Source organism: Somniosus microcephalus, chromosome 23, assembly GCF_052327205.1.
Source record: "Somniosus microcephalus isolate GS21.2 chromosome 23, FLI_Smic_1.0, whole genome shotgun sequence".
Classification (NCBI taxonomy): domain Eukaryota; kingdom Metazoa; phylum Chordata; class Chondrichthyes; order Squaliformes; family Somniosidae; genus Somniosus; species Somniosus microcephalus.
The window spans coordinates 5,377,001-5,398,678 of record NC_141009.1 but is presented as its reverse complement, the minus strand read 5'-3'; the positions used below and the strand labels follow the sequence as shown (position 1 = coordinate 5,398,678).

The window sequence follows — 21,678 nt, the reverse complement described above, 5'->3', positions numbered from 1 at the left end:
GAGAGATTGGGAAATGTCGGTGTTCAGAGGGACCTGGGTGTCCTTGTACACAAATCACTGAAAGTTAACATGCAGGTACAGCAACAATTAGGAAAGCAAATGGTATGTTGGCCTTTACTACAAGAGGATTTGAGTATAAGAGTAAAGATGTCTTACTGCAATTATATCAGGCCTTGGTGAGACCACACCTGGAGTATTGTGTACAGTTTTGGTCTCCTCACCTAAGGAAGGATATACTTGCCACAGAGGGAGTGCAACGAAGGTTCACCAGACTGGTTCCTGGGATGGGGGGGATTGTCCTATGAGGAGAGATTGAGTAGACTAGGCCTATATTCTCTAGAGTTTAGAAGAATGAGAGGTGATCTCATTGAAACATACAAAATTCTTACAGGGCTCGACAGGGTAGATGCAGGGAGGATGTTTCCCCTGGCTGGGGAGTCTAGAACCAGGGGTCACAGTCTCTCAATAAGGGGTCGGCCATTTAGGACTGAGATGAGGAGAAATATCTTCACTCAGAGGATGGTGAATCTTTGGAATTCTCTGCCCCAGAGGGCTGTGGAGGCTCAGTTGTTGAGTATATTCAAGGCTGAGATCGATAGATTTTTGAATATTAAGGGAATCAAGGGATATGGGGATTGTGCAGGAAAGTGGAGTTGAGGCCCATGATCGTTATGTCTGGAGCTGCCCACTCCAAACTGGGAGGTGTTGGTGTGCGCAACAGTGATTCCGTGCAGGGCATGCCCTCGCCCTGTGTGTGTGGGCAGGCTCTGCTAAATTTGAACTTGGCAGTGAAACACATTGAAATCGGTAGCCACAGGCCACAACATTTAAACTTTTTAAATCCATGATTACAGTTAAAGAAAAGGAAGAAAGACTTGCATTTCTATTGCACAACCTCAGGACGTCTCAAAGCGCTTTACTCCAGTGAAGTACTTTTTGAAGTGTAGTCACTGTTTTAATCTACTAAACACAGCAGCCAATTTGCACACAGCAAACTCTCACAAACAACAATGTGATAATGTTCTGATAAACAGTTTTTAGTGATGTTGATTGAGTGATAAATATTGGCCCAGGACACCGGGGAGAACACCCCTGCTCTTCTTCGAAAGAGTGGCCATGGGCTCTTTTGCGTTCATCTGAGAGCGCAGACGACGTGTCTTGGTTTAACGTCTCTTCCGAAAGACAGCACCTCTGACAGTGCAACACTCCCTCAGCACTGCACTGGGAGTATCTGTTAGTTTACGAGCTCAAGTCTTTGGGGTGGGGCTTGAACCCCTGACTATCTGACTCAGAGGCGAGGGCGCTACCCACTGAGCCATGGCTGACACCTCATTGTAATGATGTCCTTTCGTGTGTTAACCTGTGTCGCACTTTTGTGAGAGGGGGAAGGGACAGGCTTTTCTTTACCTTTCTCCTCACCCACTCCAATTTACTTTTCCTTTAGATGCTGCCACTCACCGGGTTCGGTTCAACAGGTGGCAGTGCCCACGGCACCGTGCCCCAGCAGGAGTCTGCGCCTGCGGGTACTGTGCCCCAGCAGGAGTCTGCGCCTGCGGGCACCGTGCCCCACTGACCATCTTTTGTCTGAACCTGGTTGGTGCCAGGTCATTTGAGGGCATCACATGACTGATCCTGTTCTCACCCAATGTCCACATACACAACGGTTTCAGCAGGAGTTACTAGGTGCTGAGGGAAGGAATAGCATGTGTTTGCGGTATTTTCGGAAATCCACATACGCTACAATTCATTCCTAAGAAATGACCCTGTTGCTGTCCCCTTTTTATAAGGCTGACTCTGATGCCCACGGTCGAGGGTGCGGGGACAGGCCAAGAATGTGCCTGTGATTCACCCACTTGTGTGAAAGGGACAGTGGAAACCTGGTACCTCCCTGACCAGAGCACAAAAGAAACCCGGGGAGAACCATCCCCAGGGCTAACCCCAAATACAATCCATCAACCAGTTTCAGAACGGCAATGCTTGGCGCTGAGAAGGGGCTTCAGAATGTCTACCCTCTCGGCCAAGGACAGCACATAGTGGCACGGGACAGGTGGTACTTATAGGGACAGTGGGGTAGCGTTGGGCGGTGTGTGGCGGGACGGGGTCGGGGGGTGTGCGGTGGGACGGGGTCGGGCGGTGTGCGGGGGGTCGGGCGGTGTGCGGCGGGTCGGGCGGTGTGCGGCGGACGGGGTCGGGCGGCGGGACGGGTCGGGCGGTGTATAGCGGGACGGGGTCGGGCGGCGGGACGGGTTGGGCAGTGTGTGGCGGGACAGGGTTGGTGTGTAGCGGGATGATTTGTGTAGATTTGGAACGGGGGGCGGGGCAACAGTGTGGGTGGGCGGGACTGACCTTCCTTTACACTGGCGTGTCTCTGTAAGCTGTTGGCATGGGAGGAAGTGTTGGAGACAGCAGTCATGGGCCAGGCCTCCTTCCTGGAGCTCCGTCCCTCTACCAGAGGAAGCTGAGTTAAATGTTTCTCGAGGCTAAACACTGCACAAAAGGCAGCTTGTTACTGAAGCAGGCGGGTGAGAGCGAGGCAGGAACCCGTGTGGTCTAATCCTTGCTGCACTCGTTCATTCCCACTCCCTGCATCAATCAAATGTTATTCAGACTTACTTTAAATTGTTGCTGCTGGGGGGGTTAGAGGTTTTTTTTTAATTTGAGCAGCATGTATGTTTGTAAGTTCTGAAATACTTTTTTTTAATATATGTTTGCAGAATTTACAGCACAGAAGCCAGTTATTCGGCCCAACTGGTCCGTGCCGGTGTTTATGCTCCACACGAGCCTCCTCCCACCCCTCTTCATCTCACCCATTCAGCTTATCCTTCGATTCCTTTCTCCTTCATGTGTTTATCCAGCTTCCCCTTAAATGTATCTATACTATTCGCCTCAACCACTCCGTGTGGGAGCGAGTTCCACATTCTCGCCACTCTCTGGGTAAAGAAGTTTCTCCTGAATTCCCCATTGGATTTATTAGTGACTATCTTCTATTTATGGCCCCTAGTCCTGGTCTCCCCCACAAGTGGAAACATCTTCTCTACGTCTAACCTATCAAACCCTTTCATCATTTAAAGACCTCTATCAGGTCACCCCTCAGCCTTCTCTCTCCTGCAGAAAAGAGCCCCAGCCTTTCCTGATCGTGCAACTGGCAGCATTTTGTGCAATTGGTGACGGTCCGCCGTGGCTCCGTGGGTCGCACTCTCGCCTCTGAGCCAGAAGGCCGTGGGTTCAAGTCCCACCCCAGAGACCCAAGCACAAACTCTAGGCCGACACTCCCAGTGCAGCAGGGCAAGCTGCTTTAATCGGTGATTTCTGTACTTATTTTTTAAGAGAAGAACGCTTGGAAAATTCCTTTGACTGAGGCCTCCTCTTGCCGGGGTATGGGTTCCACGGGCTCTCTGGTAAAGCGCTTGAGTGGCCGATCTTCGCCCATCAGCCCGGTGTGCATCAGCCGGCTATTCAACTGTGAGGGGCATCACGGCCAAGCACCCCTAGCCCTGAGGCCAACAGCAGGCGCCTGGTGTCGTTGCCCACTGAGATCCGCTAACTCAGTGCAGGCCGAGAGTCAAACATCGAATCTTACAGCACCGAAGGAGGCCATTCGGCCCATCGTGCCCGTGCCGGCCCTTTGAACGAGCTCTCCAATTAGTCCCACTCCCCCGCTCTTTCCCCATAGCCCTGCAAATTTTTCCTCTTCAAGTATTTCTCCAATTCCCTTTTGAAAGTTACTATTGAATCTGCTTCCACCGCCCTTTCAGGCAGTGCATTCCAGATCACAACAACTCGCTGCGTAAAAACATTCTCCTCATCTCCCCTCTGGTTCTTTTGCCAATTATCTTCAATCTGTGTCCTCTGGTTACCGACCCTCCTGCCAGTTTCTCCTTATTTACTCCTCATCATTTTGAACACCTCCATTAAATGAGTTTTGACAATATTCCGATTGTGGGCTGGATCTCGGGGTGTGTGGGGTTGTTTGCCCGCTCTCCCCCTGGGCCACTTGATCCAGTTGTAGCATCCTACTGTCGCCCTGCTGACTCAGCACAGACCAGGGATTAAACCTGGGATCTATTGGTGTGGTTTAGTACCACACTGGGTGGTCCACGTTCCCTCAGGCATCTGGGTTGCCATGACATTCCTTTCTAAGTTTTCTCCCAGACTCCCTTACTCTGTATCTAACCCGTGCTGTCCCTGCCCTGGGAGTGTTTGATGGGACAGTGTAGAGGGAGCTTTACTCTGTATCTAACCCATGCTGTACCTGCCCTGGGAGTGTTTGATGGGACAGTATAGAGGGAGCTTTACTCTGTATCTAACCCGTGCTGTACCTGCCCTGGGAGTGTTTGATGGGACAGTGTAGAGAGAGCTTTACTCTGTATCTAACCTGTGCTGTACCTGCCCTGGGAGTGTTAGATGGGACAGTGCAGAGAGAGCTTTACTCTGTACCTAACCTGTGCTGTACCTGCCCTGGGAGTGTTTGATGGGACAGTGCAGAGAGAGCTTTACTCTGTACCTAACCCGGGCTGTACCTGCCCTGGGAGACTTGATACTGCCAGTGCGTTCATAATAAGTACAAAATTCATGTTAAAAGGCAAGTATTTTTTCATTGCGTTTTATTGAACTCTGCTCATCCTCCTTGTTTCTTTGGGCAGCTCTGCGTGCTTTGAGCTCTGGGTGACGTCAGTTTAGAAGACTGTTCATTGTTAGTCGTCTCTCAGCTCCTGCTGTCCCTGTGCATTCCAGCTCTTTCCCTGACTCCTGCCCTCACCCCCCTCGGTTACATCACTGAAGGTTTTTTGTGAAAAAAGTTAAAAGTTAAAGTGGCTTTTTGTTCCAGTGATCTTGGCAGCTTCCAACAATTTGCCTCATAATCAGTGCGTCCGAGAGAGAGGAAAAGAAAGAAAGGACTTGGGACATTGCCTCAGGACGTCCCAAAGCGCAGTACAGCCAATGAAGTACTTTTTGCAGTGCAGGCACTGTTGTAATGTAGGAAACGCGGCAGCCATTTGAGCACAGCAAGCTCCCGCAAACAGCAATGTGATAATGACCAGATCATCTGTTAGTGATGTTGATTGAGGGATAAATATTGACCAGCACAACTGGGATAACTCCCCATAGATATTGTGCCATGGGATCTTTTACATGTAGCTGAGGGGGCAGACGGGGCCTCGGTTTAACTTCTCATCCGAAAGACGGTACCTCTGACAGTGCAGCGCTCCCTCAGTACTGCACTGGAGTGTCAGCCTGAACTTTTTTGCTCCGGTCTCTGGAGTGGGACTTGAACCCACAACCTTCTGACTCCGAGGCGAGAGTGCTGCCCACTGAGCCACGGCTGACGCACTGGATTGTCACTTCAAATCCATCTCCGAATTCTTTAAAAAAATTCTCCAGTCGCGCTGGTTTTGTTTGAACCGGCGGAGCTTGTTCTGCTGGATAGTGACCTGATCATTAACATTACAAAGGCTGATAAAAGGTGCCTCTCTTTTCGAATTGCTGGTTAGAGGCAGCCTAGAATTTTGCATTTAGTATAGAACACCCCATCATCATTTCATTTAAGGAGAAGCTAGATAATTACATGAGGGGGAAAGGACTGGAAGGAAATGTTGAGAGGGTGAGATGGCTCGTGTGGAGCATAAACACCGGCACGGACCAATTGGGCCGAATGGCCTGTTTCTGTGCTGTAAGTTCGATGTAATCTGTAGTGGTTCAATGTCAGCGCTTGAGCCCGTCCACCACCTTAAACATTCACTCCCTCCACCACCGGCGCACCGTGGCTGCAGTGTGTACCATCTACAAGATGCACTACAGCAACTCGCCAAGGTTTCTTCGACAGCACCTCCCAAACCCGCAACCTCTTCCACCTAGAAGGACAAGGGCAGCAGGTGCATGGGAACACCACCACCTCCAAGTTCCCCTCCAAGTCACACACCATCCTGACTTGGAAATATATCGCCGTTTCTTCATCGTCGCTGGGTCAAAATCCTGGAATTCCCTCCCGAACAGCACTGTGGGAGCACCCTCACCACACGGACGGCAGCGGTTCAAGAAGGCAGCTCACCACCACCTTCTCGAGGGCCACTAGAGACGGGCAATAAATGCTGGCCTTGCCAGCGACGCCCACAGCCCGAGAATGAATATTTAAAAAATATATATATTTAGCATTTTGTCTTTGAAAATATTTGGCTTTTCATGTTGGTAGGAAAATAATCGGATGACCCCTCTTGCTGACTCCCCCCAGCTAGAGTAAATAGTCTTTCACCTTTTCAAATCCCTGCATAATTAAAGAAAATCCCACTTAGATCTCTTCTTAGCCTCCTCTGCTTCAGTGGAAATGGCTCCAGTATCTCAAGTCTGTCCTCATAACTTTAGTTACCCATCCTAGGGAATCTACCCTCTACACTCTCTGTGCTTTGAATGTCCTTTCTCTAACGGGATGTCTAATATTACACACAGGGCCTAACCAGTGGTTGTACAAATTTATCCTTGCTCCTCTACTCTTGTACTCGATGCTTCTGTTGATTAAACCCAGAAAGCTGTTGGCATTAAGAGTACTATAGAATCACACAGCACAGGAGGAGGCCATTCGGCCCATCGTGCCTGTGCCGGCTCTTTGAAAGAGCTCTCCAATCAGTCCCACTCCCCTGCTTTTTCCCCAGAGCCCTGCAGAATTTTTCCTCTTCAAGTATTTATCCAATTCTCTTTTAAAAGTTACTATTGAATCTGCTTCCACCACCCTTTCAGGCAGCGCGTTCCAGATCACAACAACTCACTGTGTAAATTTTTTTTTTTTAATTCTCCTCATCTCCCCTCTGGCTCTTTTGCCAATGATCTTGAGTCTGTGTCCTCTGGTTACCGACCCTCCTGCTGCAGTGAAGACCTTTTCTTGCCCTCTCAAGTTTTCTCGGTTTGGAAAATGAAACCCCAGGCAGAGTTGATTTACGAGACAGTAACGTTCTTCCTGCTGCAACGCTGCTGGAATCGTCCTGCTGGTTGGGCTCACTCCTACAGCACGAGGAAAAAAAGCTGGGATACGGTCTCTGAGTAACGGGGTCAGTTGGTCAATCGAGCGATAAAAGCCCTTTATCTCTCTCTAATCCCATTCACCTGCCCTTTCTACATATCCCTCAATACACTTGTTATACACCTTAGTTAACTTTGTAGAAAGACTTGCATTTATATGGTAAATAGAATCTTATAGCACAGGAGGAGGCCATTCGGCCCATCATGCCTGTGCCGGCTCTTTGAACGAGCTCTCCAATTAGTCCCACTCCCCTGCTCTTTCCCCAGAGCCCTGTGAATTTTTTCCTTTCAATCGGGTGCCCAGATCCATGCTCAATACTCCACCTGCCATCTAACTACGGTTTTGGGGAAGTTCAGTATTACCCTCTCGCCTTTATATTCTATATCCTCCAAATGCAAAACCAAGTATTCTATTTTCAGCCGCCTTATCTATCTCAGGATGCCCCAATGAAGTTCTTTTGAAGTGTAGTCACTGTTGTAATGTCGGGTGTAATTGTATTGCATCAGGGAGCTTCTCGGGCAGTGCATTTTAAAAGCCTGTATGGTGTAGGAGGATGAGGAGGGCTTGACCTTGCTGAGGGCGCAGGTAAGAATGAGCTGGAGGAAGGAGACGGCGCAGTATCGATTCCAACATGGTGAGGATGCAGGCGGAAGGAAGAGTATGATAGCAAAATACTGCAGATGCTGGAAATCCGAAATAACAACAGAAAATGCTGGAAAAACTCAGCAGGCCAGGCAACATCCGTGGAGAGAAATTAGAGTCAACGTTTCAAGACAGTCTTGACAAAGGGTTTCGACCCGAAACGTTGACTCTATTTCTCTCTCCACGGATGTTGCCTGGCCCGCTGAGTTTTTCCAGCATTTTCTGTTATTTAGGAAGGGTGTGTTGGGGGAGCAAGAGAAGACAGACCAGAGAGGGCGTAACCATAGTAGTCAATGAGCAAGAGAAGAAAGGTGACAGAGATGTTGGAAGATAGACAGATCAACAATAACTTGCATTTATACAGCGCCTTTTAATGTAGTAAATGTCCCAAGGTGCTTCACAGGAACGTAATCAGGCAACAAAATTGACACCGAGCCTACAGAGGAGATATTGGGACAGCTGATCAAAGTCTTGGTCGAAGAGGTAGGTTTTGAAGAGCATCTTAAAGGTGGAGAGATTTAGGGAGGGAATTCTGGAGCTTAGGGCCTAGACAGCTAAAGGCAGGGCCGCCAGTGGTGGAGCAAAGGGACTGGGGGGAGACACAGGAGGAACGCAGTGTCCTGGGAGGGTTGTAGGGTTGTAGGGCCGGAGGAGGTTGGGCGGCCAGCTCTTGTAGCCTGTCCAGTAGCGCGGGAGAGTTTTCCTCGATCTTCCCCCTGATGCGTCTCTGTTTTCCTTTCCAGTGCCTCGAGAAATTCCCAGTCATCCAGCATTTCAAATTCGGCAGCTTGCTCTCCATCAACCCCGTGGGGTCCTGAGCCGAAGGGAAACGGGCACCAGAAACGTAGGCAGTCTGGGACCTACCGACCGGCTGCAAGAAAAACAATTCCACCAAAAAAAAACCATGACTATTTTTTTCCTTTAATACAATTTTTTTTTTTTTGGTTTTGTTTTAAGTTCGGAAGTATCTCTGGAGTGAAATAGCGTGGATTTTTGACGGGGCTCGCACTTCACGGGTGCAAATGGGACGTCGAGCGAATCGGCTGTCGGCCGCCGCAGTTTGCCGGCCGGCACGTTCTTCATTTTCCTCTCCAGCACCGTGGCGACGCAAGCCGACCTGCTACGGGAATTCGACTCCCACTGCGCCCGGGCCGACGTGTCACGGCGCGTCCTCTGCCATTGCCGCCACTCCCTCTCCCGATGCCACGATAAAGCAGCTTGCTGACCCAACAACATTGCCGTGCTTTTCTATGTCCCGCGGCGATCGTGCCCCAACCCCCAACCCCACTTTTAGGTAAGAGCCAGCGTCGAAGTTCAGAATCCCCCACAATTGGTTTAAAGATCGCCGCTCCCGCCCCTAGTTTAAGTCTTTTTAAAATCTAAAATCCATACGAAAGGCTCTGCCGGCTTACATCACAACTTGAGCAGAAAGCAGCATTAAGAATTCAACCCGTGCCATCGGCAGTGCGGGGGGGCGGTGTGCGGGAGAGAGCTACGGGAATGTTTAAAAAACTAAGAGTTGAAATCTAGAGAATGTGCCTTTAATACATTGGAAAAGAAATCTGCGCTAATTAAAACCAACAAGTGGCTTTTTCATTTTAAAAGAAAATAATTTAAATATTTGCCTGAGTACCAATTTGGTCCACGGTTCCTCTCCATTTCCCACCCCTCCCCAGTCCCCCTGCTACTGAGAGAAAGATTTGATGCTTTTAATAAAATAATTCATTCTAAACATAGATTTTTTTTTCAATAAAAATGGGACAGTACGTTGAAACAAAATAGTATCACCCACTCCGCCCTCTTCCCCTCCCCTCCCTTCTTCCTTCCCCTTAGCACCCACTAGTTTCTCTGGATTTTGTCAGCTTTTAAATAATGAAACGATCTAAGGTAACAGAAGTAACTAAAGTTTTCCATTACTGATTTGGTTGGATATATCCCACTGCCTGCCGTTCATATTTAAACAGTAAGTATAAATCTCGTTAGACAAAGTATTAGGCAATGCAGTATTTAAAGGATGCTGATAATCTCAGCCCTTTACACTATGTTTGCGTTTGTACCTAGGAGTATTGAGAGGACAACGCCTGGAGTGTTTTATCAATGACACCTAAACCCCCTCGATGAAACGCACTCCTGTGATGTTATTGCATATAACAAAAAATAAAGATTAAAAGGACTGTGGTTTCTCCAAAGCTGTTTGGTGAAGATTTTTTTCTGTACCTTGAGCGCACTAACACAATGATAGAAATTTTGCATTGACAAAGGTCCTTCTACAGCTCAGCTGGTTTAGGTGGCTCGTGGGCCAGGAATGTCTCCCAGGTTCAATCCCTGGTCCGTGCTACGACAGCTCACCTCGGCCCAAGTGGAGCAGGAGCAAGTACAACTGGCCTTGACACCCCTGGGTTAGAGAGGGGTAAATCGACCCAGGCCAGTGTCTAACCTATTGAACCATCCAGTCCCCCTTTGTTGCAGCTGTATGACTGATGGTCTCCTCCTGTGTTGTATGATTCTACGATCTTGATGCTAGCCAGTGACTGCTTCTACAAGTGAGCAGGCTGAGGCGCGACTTGCGTGGAGCAGGCCAACATCCATGCAAGGTTGCGGAGAGCCAAGCAAGGCAGGAGATGATGAGCTCCACCCATGGGTGGAACCAAACCCAAGCATAGAGTCAATGCTTTCATGAGAAGAGGAAAGGGGGGAAAAATGCAGTGGGCGACTGGATGGGTCAATGGGTTAGACACTGGCCTTCACCTCAAGAGGCCTTGGTTCAAATCTAGCAGCTTGATGGGATGCAAGACTCCATTCTCATGTCAGTACCTCATGGCCATGAGCCCCACAAGCCCAAACAACAAAAACTTACAGCCAATGTTCCCTGTAAGCTGCACTTTGTTCCGCAGGGCCTGTTTCTTTTAACGCACGGTCCCTTTAAATTTCTGCATATGCTCGGTATATACAATGTAAAAGCCGGTGAGCGGCCTGCGTGGGACCTTTGAGGTTAGCACGTTAGCGGGAACATTGCTTGCAATGTCTTTAACGCAGTAAAAATGTCCCAAGGTGGTTCTCAGACAAAATTTGACACCGAGCCACATAAGGAGCTATGGGGACAGGTGACCAAAAGCTTGGTCAAAGAGTTGGGTTTTAAGCAGCATCTTAAAAGAGGAGAGAGAGGCGGAGAGGTTTAGGGAGGGAATTCCAGAGGTTAGGGCCCAGGCAGCTGAAAGTACAGCTGCCAATGGTGATTAAAATCAGGGATGTGGAAGAGATCAGAATTGGAGAAGCACAGAGATCTTGGACGGTTGTAGGGCTGGAGGAAGTTACAGAGATAGGGAGGGGCCAGGCCATGGAGGGATTTGAATGCAAGTGTAAGAATTTTAGAATGAAGGAGTTGCCTTCAAGCACTGCCCCGGCTACGCAGATTGGCAGGAAAGTTGCGTCTTGGCCTCCACTCTTTGCCTCTCTGGGGCCAGCACGAGAACGGCAACATCAACCGTGGCTCAGTGGGTAGCCCTCTCGCCTCCGAGTCAGAAGATTGTGGGTTCAAGTCCCACTCCAGGGACTTGAGCATGTAATCCAGGCTGACACTCCCAGTGCAGTACTGAGGGAGCACCGCTCTGTCGGAGGGGCAGTACTGAGGGAGTGCTGCACTGTCGGACGGGCAGTACTGAGGGAGCGCTGCACTGTCGGACGGGCAGTACTGAGGGAGTGCCGCACTGAGGGAGTGCCGCACTGTCGGAGGGTCAGTACTGAGGGAGTGCTGCACTGTCGGAGGTGCCGTCTTTTGGGTGAGACGTTAAACCGAGGCTCCACCTGCCCTCAGGCGGATGTAAAATATCCTATGCCGCTATTTTGAAGAAGAGCAGGGGAGTTCTTCCCCGGTGTCCTGGCCGATAATTATCCCTCGACCCACATCACAAACAGATTATCTGGTCATTATCACATTTCTGTTTGTGGGAGCTTGCTGTGTGCAAATGGGCTGCCGCGTTTCCTACATTACAACAGTGATTACACTTCAAAAGTATTTAATTGGCTGTGAAGCGCTTTGGGACATCCTGAGGTCGTGAAAGGCACTGTTAGAAATGCAAGTCCTTTTCAAATTATATTAAGGGAGAAAATGATTTAAAAGCAAAGATTGATCTCAATCCAGGGAAATGATGGGACACGACACTCAGTGGCAAGGAGGGAGTGGGGGAAATCAGGAGGGCCCATATATTCTGATCGTTAAACATCATCGAACCCCCCCCCCCGGCCTCTCACTCCTAAAGAATGGTCACTTGGCCACAACACCAGTGGGCAGTTGGAGCCCATGGAGCCGAACCCCAGTGTAATCTGGCAAGTTCAGGGGAGGAAGGGGGAGAATTAAAGTGTAAAAGGAATCAGCACATAGGAAGGAACTTAGGAACAGAAGGAGGCCATTCAGCCCCTCGAACCTGTTCCGCCATTCAATTATATCATGTCTGATCTGTATCTTAACTCCATCGATCCACCTTGGTTCCATAACCCTTCATATCCTTTGCCTAACAAAAATCTATCAATCTCAGTTTTGAAATTTTCCAGTTGACCCCCAGCCTCGACAGCTTTGTGGGGGAGAGTGTTCCAGATTTCCACCACCCTTTGTGTGTTGATCTAAAGCTTATTAAATGCTGCAGGCTTTGCTTGAACTGAAAACTGCAATTAAGACTACTTCTTTTATAATAATTATTATGACGCAATATCACGACAAAATATTACACAGTAAAACTGATGTTTTTCTTGACTGGCTCTGTAACAACTTTCTAAAAGCAGCATTTTGACATCAGTCAACAGTCAACCTTGGATGCAGGTGTCATTTAGATGAAGCACCACTAGAGAGCGCTGGATCACAGAGTCCAGCACAGAATCAGGCAGGCGCGAGCCAGGAAACTGCAGAGAGAGGACAGAGTGTCCGAGGGAGGCTGCGTGAGCCTTGGACTGAGTCGCTTGTAGGTGTGTTAATACCTTGAATCAATATCACAGTTTAGTAGCGCATTAAAAGAAAGGTTCCAACTGGTTTAAAGCAGCGCAAGTCTCAGCCCCACAGAGCAGGAGGCTGCAGATTCGAACCAGGCTGTGTAAATTGGCTGATTTAATCCTGGTTAGCTGCAGGATGTGGCAAATGGTCTCGGCACCCCTGGATTTGGGAGGGGAGAAACCAGACAGTTCTGCTCCTGATCGGTATCCACTCACTCTTGCTGGAAAGTGTGTGTGTGTGTGTGTGTTACATAATTGCAGGATTGGGTTCGATTGTGATGCCCCCCACAGTCGGATAGTCTGTCGACATTAACTGTTGAGGCTCTGCCATGAAGAATGGACACTTGGATGAAATAACAGTGCCCATGAAATAGCAGCCCAACAAGGGAGGAGGGGGGGTAAAATAGACAACAAAAAAGGCCTGGATTGAATTAACTTTAAAGGGCTTTCAATCTAACCCACCCCTGTAACATTCTGATATACCCCACACCCCTCACTGTAACACTGATATACCCCACACCCCTCACTGTAACACTGATATACCCCACACCCCTCACTAACACTGATATACCCCACACCCCTCACTAACACTGATATACCCCACACCCCTCACTGTAACACTGATATACCCCACACCCCTCACTGTAACACTGATATACCCCACACCCCTCACTGTAACACTGATATACCCCACATCACTCACTGTAACACTGATATACCCCACACCCCTCACTGTAACACTGATATACCCCACACCCCTCACTAACACTGATATACCCCACATCCCTCACTAACACTGATATACCCCACACCCCTCACTGTAACACTGATATACCCCACACCCCTCACTGTAACACTGATATACCCCACATCACTCACTGTAATACTGATATACCCCACACCCCTCACTGTAACACTGATATACCCCACACCCCTCACTAACACTGATATACCCCACATCCCTCACTGTAACAGATATACCCCACACCCCTCACTGTAACACTGATATACCCCACACCCCACACCCCTCACTAACACTGATATACCCCACACCCCTCACTGTAACACTGATATACCCCACACCCCTCACTAACAGATATACCCCACACCCCTCACTGTAACACTGATATACCCCACATCCCTCATTGTAACACTGATATACCCCACACCCCTCACTGTAACACTGATATACCCCACACCCCTCACTGTAACACTGATATACCCCACAGCCCTCACTAACACTGATATACCCCACACCCCTCACTAACACTGATATATCTCACACCCCTCACTGTAACTCTGATGTACCCCACAGTAACACTCTGATATACTGCACAAGACGGAAAACAGAGAGTAGGAATAAACGGGTCATTTTCGGGTTGGCAGGCTGTAACTAGTGGGGTACCGCAAGGACCAGTGCTTGGGCCTCAGCTATTCACAATCTACATCAATGATTTGGAGGAGGGAACCAAATGCAATGCATCCAAGTTTGCTGACGATACAAAGCTAGGTGGGACAGTAAGCTGTGAGGAGGACACAAAGAGGCTGCAAAGGGATATAGACAGGTTAAGTGAGTGGGCAGTGAGGTGGCAGATGGAGTAGAATGTGGGGAAATGTGAAATTATCCACTTTGGTAGGAAGAATAGAAAAGCAAAATATTATTCAAAATGTGAGGCGTTAGTAAATGTTGGGATTCAGAGGGACCCGAGGGTCCTTGTACACAAAACACAGAAAGCTAACATGCAGGTACAGCAAGCAACTAGGAAAGCAACTGGTATGTTGGCCTTTATTACAAGGGGTTGGAGTATAAGAGTGAGGAAGTCTTGCTCCAATTGTACAGGGCCTTGGTGGGACCACACCTGGAGTACTGGGCACAGTTCTGGTCTCCTTATCTAAGGAAGGATATACTTGCCTTGGAGGCGGTGCAACGAAGGTTCACTAGATTGATTCCTGGGATGAGAGGGTTGTCCTATGATGAGAGATTGTGTAGAATGGGCCGATACTCTCTGGAGTTTAGAAGAATGAGAGGTGATCTCATTGAAACATATAAAATTCTTAAAGGGCCTGACAGGGTAGATGCAGGGAGGATGTTTCCCCCTGGCTGGAGAGTCTAGAACCAGGGGTCACAGTCTCAGGATAAGGGGTCGGCCATTTAGGACTGAGATGAGGAGGAATTTCTTCACTCAGGGTGATGAATCTTTGGAATTCTCTACCCCAGAGGGCTGTGGAGGCTCAGTCATTGTGTATATTCAAGGCTGAGAGCGATAGATTTTTGGACTCTAGGGGAATCGAGGGATATGGAGATCGGGCGGGAAAATGGAGTGGAGGTCGATGATCAGCCTTGATCTTATTGAATGGCGGAGCAGGCTCGAGGGGCCGAATGGCCAACTCCTGCTCCTAATTCTTTTGTTCTTATTATGAGATCTAAAGCAGTTCTACTTCTTTCGAGAGCTGCTGTCCTGTTGTTTTAATGTAAGAAGTCACACAACACCAGGTTATAGTCCAACAACTTTATTTGAAATCACAAGCTTTCGGAGCGCTGCTCCTTCACCTGAAGAAGGAGCAGCGCTCCGAAAGCTTGTGATTTCAAATAAAGCTGTTGGACTATAACCTGCTGTTGTGGGACTTCTTACATTTGTCCACCCCAGTCCAACTCCGGCATCTCCACACCATGACTGTTGTTTTAAGGCTGCAGGTTTAATAATGAGTTTGTGCAGAAAGTATCGTAAAACTCGGTAAAGACTCTCAATTGCTGCAGGAAGAGGCTGTTTAAGGTTAACAAAATAAATCACAATTAAACAGCGGAGAGTTTGGCACACATGGCTTTACTCGAAGAGCGTGATTGGTTCACGACAGTTTAAAAAGAGACGTCTGCTGCGAACGAAATGGTGACAACCCCCCCAACATCGCCCAATCCCACCCCCAGCCCAAACACCATCTAATCCCACTCTCCCCTCTCCCTTTAATATCCCACCCAGTCTAATCCCACTCTCCCCATACCCTTTAGTATCCCACCCAGTCTAATCCCACTCTCCCGCTCACTCCCCGTACCCTTTAGTATCCCACCCAGTCTAATCCCACTCTCCCGCTCACTCCCTGTACCCTTTAGTATCCCACCCAGTCTAATCCCACTCTCCCCTCACTCCCCGTACCCATTAATATCCCACCCAGTCTAATCCCACTCTCCCCTCACCCTTTAGTATCCCACCCAGTCTAATCCCACTCTCCCCGTACCCATTAATATCCCACCCAGTCTAATCCCACTCTCCCCTCACTCCCCGTACCCATTAATATCCCACCCAGTCTAATCCCACTCTCCCCGTACCCTTTAATATTCCTCTTTTTTCCAAACATCTTTCTGATTCCTTTTTAAAAGAATGCATCAAGTCTGCTTCAACAACGCTCTGTGGCAGAGTTCCACAATCTAACCACCCTGTTGTGTGAAGAATATTTTCTACCCTCTAATTCTTTGTGAGCATCTTAATTTTATGGCCTCTCCTCACCGTCTGCCTGATTAATGGAAACAATCATCATTTACCTTACCGTGTCCCTTCAGTACCTGGGACACCTCGATCACATCATTCCTTAAACCTCATCAACCCCAGTGAGAAAGCTCGAACATCTGAAGTCTCTCTTCACAACCTCATCCCTCGAGTGAACCTGCAATGCACCTTTTCCGTTCCTTCCTATAATGGGAGGGGGGCTGAATGACGACACACTCTCACTATTTACCTTATCGTAACCCTTCATAATCCATCAGGTCAATCCTGCTTAGCTCAAGTGAAATAGTACGAACTGCTCAAGTCGAACCTCTTAACTATGACCTCTCCTGCCTGGTGCTGCACCGTTTCCATTGCTTTACTATAAGGGGGTGTGCAAACTGTACACAATAGTCCAACTGTGGCCTGGCTGAGATCTTGTGCGCACAATATTCACAGCACAGAAACAGGCCATTCGGCCCAACTGGTCCGTGCCGGTGTTTATGCTCCACACGAGCCTCCTCCCACCCTCTTCATCTCACCCCATCAACATAACCTTCGATTCCTTTCGCCCGCGTTTATCGAGCTTCCCTTTAAATGTATTAGCTCTCTGCCTTTGCATTCTATTCTTCTACATGTAAAACCAAGGATTCTTTTCACCTTTTTATGGCTTTATCTACTTGCTTCACATCTTAATGACCACAGCTCTGCTCCTCTCCTCCATTTACAATCTTACATTTGGGAAGAAAGTACACTTTAAATAGTAAGATCTCGCACCCTCCACCACCGGCGCACCGCGGCTGCAGTGTGTACCATCGACAAGATGCACTGCAGCAACTCGCCAAGGCTTCTTCGGCAGCACCTCCCAAACCCGCGACCTCTTCCACCTAGAAGGACAAGGGTAGCAGGCCCATGGGAACACCACCACCTCCAAGTTCCCCTCCAAGTCTCTCACCATCCTGAATTAGAAGTATATCGCCGTTCCAGGATCTTAACCCAGCGACAATGAAGGAACTCCCTCCCTAACAGCACTGTGGGAGGACGTTCACCACACGGACTGCAGCAGTTCAAGGCGGCGGCTCACCACCGCCTTCGCAAGGGCAATTAGGAATGGGCAATAATGCTGCCTTGCCAGCGATGCCAACATCCCATGAATGAATTAAAAAGACACAGCTCCCCAGTGACCTGCATCTGCCCACCCTGCAATCGATGTCCTATCGCAGTCTTTCACAGTCCCCCTTACAGTTTGTCATATCCCCCAATTTGCTGTCATCAAATTACAATATTGTTCCCTCAATTCTTACATCCAGGTCGTTCCTCAGTTGGTAGCACCCTCACATCTGAGTCAGAAGGTTGTGGGTTGAAGTCCCACTGCAGGACTTGAGTGCAAAAATCTAGGCTGACACTCCAGTGCAGTGCTGAGGGAGTGCTGCAGTGTCGGAGGTGCTGTCTTTCAGATAAGGCATTAAACCGAGGCCCCGTCTGCGCTCTCAGGTGGACGTAAACAATCCCATGGCACTATTTTAAAGAGCAGGGGAGTTCTCCCCGGTGTCCTGGCCAATATTTATCCCTCAACCAGCATCATTAAAACAGGTTATCTGGTCATTATCACACTGCTGTTTGTGGGAGCTTGCTGTGTGCAAATTGGCTGCCGCGTTTCCAACATTACAACAGTGACTACACTTCAAAAGTACTTCATTTGCTATAAAGTGCTTTGGGATGTCTGGTGGTCGTGGGAGGTGCTATATAAATGCAAGTTTTTCTTTGGGACCATTCACCACACCTTCCCAGTCCAAGAAACTTCCCTTTCTGCTTCCTGCCATCCGTCCATCACATCACATTCCCTTTAACTCCATTATTTTCGCCATAAGTTAAATTACAGCAGAGAACTGGATGATAGCAATGTGGCTCTTTAAATGGTAAGATTTTAATCCCTTCCCATTCACTCCTATTGTACAGAATCCCAATGGACCCAACCCCTTCCCATTCACTCCCATTGCACAGAATCCCAATGGACCAAACCCCTTCCCATTCACTCCCATTGTACAGAATCCCAATGGACCAAACCCCTTCCCATTCACTCCCATTGTACAGAATCCCAATGGACCAAACCCCTTCCCATTCACTCCCACTGTACAGAATCCCAATGGACCAAACCCCTTCCCATTCACTCCCATTGCATAGAATCCCAATGAAACAAACCCCTTCCCATTGCACAGAATCCCAATGGACCAAACCCCTTCCCATTCACTCCCATTGCACAGAATCCCAATGGACCAAACCCCCTCCCATTCACTCCCATTGTACACAATCCCAATGGACCAAACCCCTTCCCATTCACTCCCATTGCACAGAATCCCAATGGACCCAAACCCCTTCCCATTGCACAGAATCCCAATGGACCAAACCCCTTCCCATTGTACAGAATCCCAATGGACCAAACCCCTTCCCATTCACTCCCATTGTACAGAATCCCAATGGACCAAACCCCTTCCCATTCATTCCCATTGTACAGAATCCTAATGGACCCAAACCCCTTCCCATTGTACTGAATTCCAATGGACCAAACCCCTTCCCATTCACTCCTATTGTATAGAATCCCAATGGACCAAACCCTTTCCCATTCACTCCCATTGCACAGAATCCCAATGGACCGAACCCCTTCCCATTCACTCCCATTGTACAGAATCCCAATGGACCCAAACCCCTTCCCATTCACTCCCATTGTACAGAATCCGAATGGACCCAAACCCCTTCCCATTCACTCCCATTGTACAGAATCCCAATGGACCAAACCCCTTCCCATTCACTCCCATTGTACAGAATCCCAATGGACCCAAACCCCTTCACTCCCATTGTACAGAATCCAAATGGACCCAAACCCCTTCCCATTCACTCCCATTGTACAGAATCCAAATGGACCAAACCCCTTCCCATTCACTCCTATTGTATAGAATTCCAATGGACCAAACCCTTTCCCATTCACTCCTATTGTATAGAATCCCAATGGACCAAACCCTTTCCCATTCACTCCCATTGCACAGAATCCCAATGGACCGAACCCCTTCCCATTCACTCCCATTGTACAGAATCCCAATGGACCCAAACCCCTTCCCATTCACTCCCATTGTACAGAATCCCAATGGACCCAAACCCCTTCCCATTCACTCCCATTGTACAGAATCCAAATGGACCAAACCCCTTCCCATTCACTCCCATTGTACAGAATCCCAATGGACCCAAACCCCTTCCCATTCACTCCCATTGTACAGAATCCAAATGGACCAAACCCCTTCCCATTCACTCCCATTGTAGAGAATCCCTGGTGAGGTATAAACCCAATATCCAGTTTTTAACCACTTGCTGCTCCCCCAAGCCTCCCTGAACTCTACTCCTTGGGTAAGTATTTGGAAAGGAAGAATATAAATGAACAGAGAGAAAGGGCACAGAGATGGATTGGTGAAGAGTTCCAGTTGGAGAGATAGCACCAGCACAGGTACAATGGGCCGAATGGCTTCATTCTGCGCTGCAATTTTGAGGATTCTCCAAACTAAAATAAACCCTGCTTGAATTGTTTGTGAAACCAGAGCAAAGTCACAAACGCTGGTGCAGTGTTTTACATTGAGGTCGAGCTCATCTTGGCCATTCTTTCCTTTAGTAGCTTTAGTCAATTGTAAACTTGTGCTCATCTAAATCTCTGCTGCCCCGTGTCCTAACTCACACCGTTCACCCATCACCCCCTGTGCTCACTGCCCCGTGTGCTAACTCACACCGTTCACCCATCACCCCGTGCTCACTGCCCCGTGTCCTAACTCACACCAAGTCCCGTTCACCAATCGCCCCCCCGTGCTCACTGCCCCGTGTCCTAACTCACACCGTTCACCCATCACCCCGTGCTCACTGCCCCGTGTCCTAACTCACACCCAGTCCCGTTCACCCCTCACCCCCTGTGCTCACTGCCCCGTGTCCTAACTCACACCGTTCACCCATCACCCCGTGCTCACTGCCCCGTGTCCTAACTCACACCCAGTCCCGTTCACCCCTCACCCCCTGTGCTCACTGCCCCGTGTCCTAACTCACACCGTTCACCCATCACCCCGTGCTCACTGCCCCGTGTCCTAACTCACACCGTTCACCCATCACCCCCTGTGCTCACTGCCCCGTGTCCTAACTCACACCGTTCACCCATCACCCCGTGCTCACTGCCCCGTGTCCTAACTCACACCGTTCACCCATCACCCCGTGCTCACTGCCCCATGTCCTAACTCACACCGTTCACCCATCACCCCCTGTGCTCACTGCCCCGTGTCCTAACTCACACCGTTCACCCATCACCCCGTGCTCACTGCCCCGTGTCCTAACTCACACCCAGTCCCGTTCACCAATCGCCCCCCCGTGCTCACTGCCCCGTGTCCTAACTCACACCGTTCACCCATCACCCCCTGTGCTCACTGCCCCGTGTCCTAACTCACACCGTTCACCCATCACCCCGTGCTCACTGCCCCGTGTCCTAACTCACACCGTTCACCCATCACCCCCTGTGCTCACTGCCCCGTGTCCTAACTCACAACGTTCACCCATCACCCCCTGTGCTCACTGCCCCGTGTCCTAACTCACACCGTTCACCCATCACCCCGTGCTCACTGCCCCATGTCCTAACTCACACCCAGTCCCGTTCACCCCTCACCCCGTGCTCACTGCCCCGTGTCCTAACTCACACCGTTCACCCATCACCCCATGCTCACTGCCCCGTGTCCTAACTCACACCGTTCACCCATCACCCCGTGCTCACTGCCCCGTGTCCTAACTCACACCGTTCACCCATCACCCCGTGCTCACTGCCCCGTGTCCTAACTCACACCGTTCACCCATCACCCCGTGCTCACTGCCCCGTGTCCTAACTCAGTCCCGTTCACCCCTCACCCCCCGTGCTCACTGCCCTGTGCCCTAACTCACACCCAGTCCCGTTCACCCATCACCCCCCGTGCTCACTGCCCCGTGTCCTAACTCTCACCCAATCCCGTTCACCCATCACCCCGTGCTCACTGCCCCGTGTCCTAACTCACCCAGTCCCGTTCACCCATCACCCCCTGTGCTCACTGCCCCGTGTCCTAACTCGCACCCAGTCCCGTTCACCCATCACCCCGTGCTCACTGCCCCGTGTCCTAACTCACACCCAGTCCCGTTCACCCATCACGCCCTGTGCTCACTGCCGTGTCCTAACTCTCACCCAATCCCGTTCACCCATCACCCCGTGCTCACTGCCCCGTGTCCTAACTCACACCCAGTCCCGTTCACCCATCACCCCGTGCTCACTGCCCCGTGTCCTAACTCGCACCCAGTCCCGTTCACCCATCACCCCGTGCTCACTGCCCCGTGTCCTAACTCGCACCGAGTCCCGTTCACCCATCACCCCGTGCTCACTGCCCCGTGTCCTAACCCGCACCCAGTCCCGTTCACCCATCACCCCGTGCTCACTGCCCCGTGTCCTAACTCACACCGTTCACCCATCACCCCGTGCTCACTGCCCCGTGTCCTAACTCACACCGTTCACCCATCACC

At 49.8% G+C, this 21,678-nt stretch overlaps 1 protein-coding gene across 1 annotated transcript in view; it reads left to right on the top strand.

The window, feature by feature from the left end:
- Window positions 1-9,843, top strand: part of ptpa (protein phosphatase 2 phosphatase activator) — a 46,356-nt gene extending 36,513 nt beyond the window's left edge. The window contains exon 9 of the mRNA XM_085965129.1: window positions 8,398-9,843. Within this exon, the coding sequence (XP_085821255.1) occupies window positions 8,398-8,472 (75 nt within the window). The 3' untranslated portion in view covers window positions 8,473-9,843. The remainder of the gene's footprint in view (window positions 1-8,397) is intronic.
- The last annotated feature ends 11,835 nt before the right edge of the window (window positions 9,844-21,678 follow it).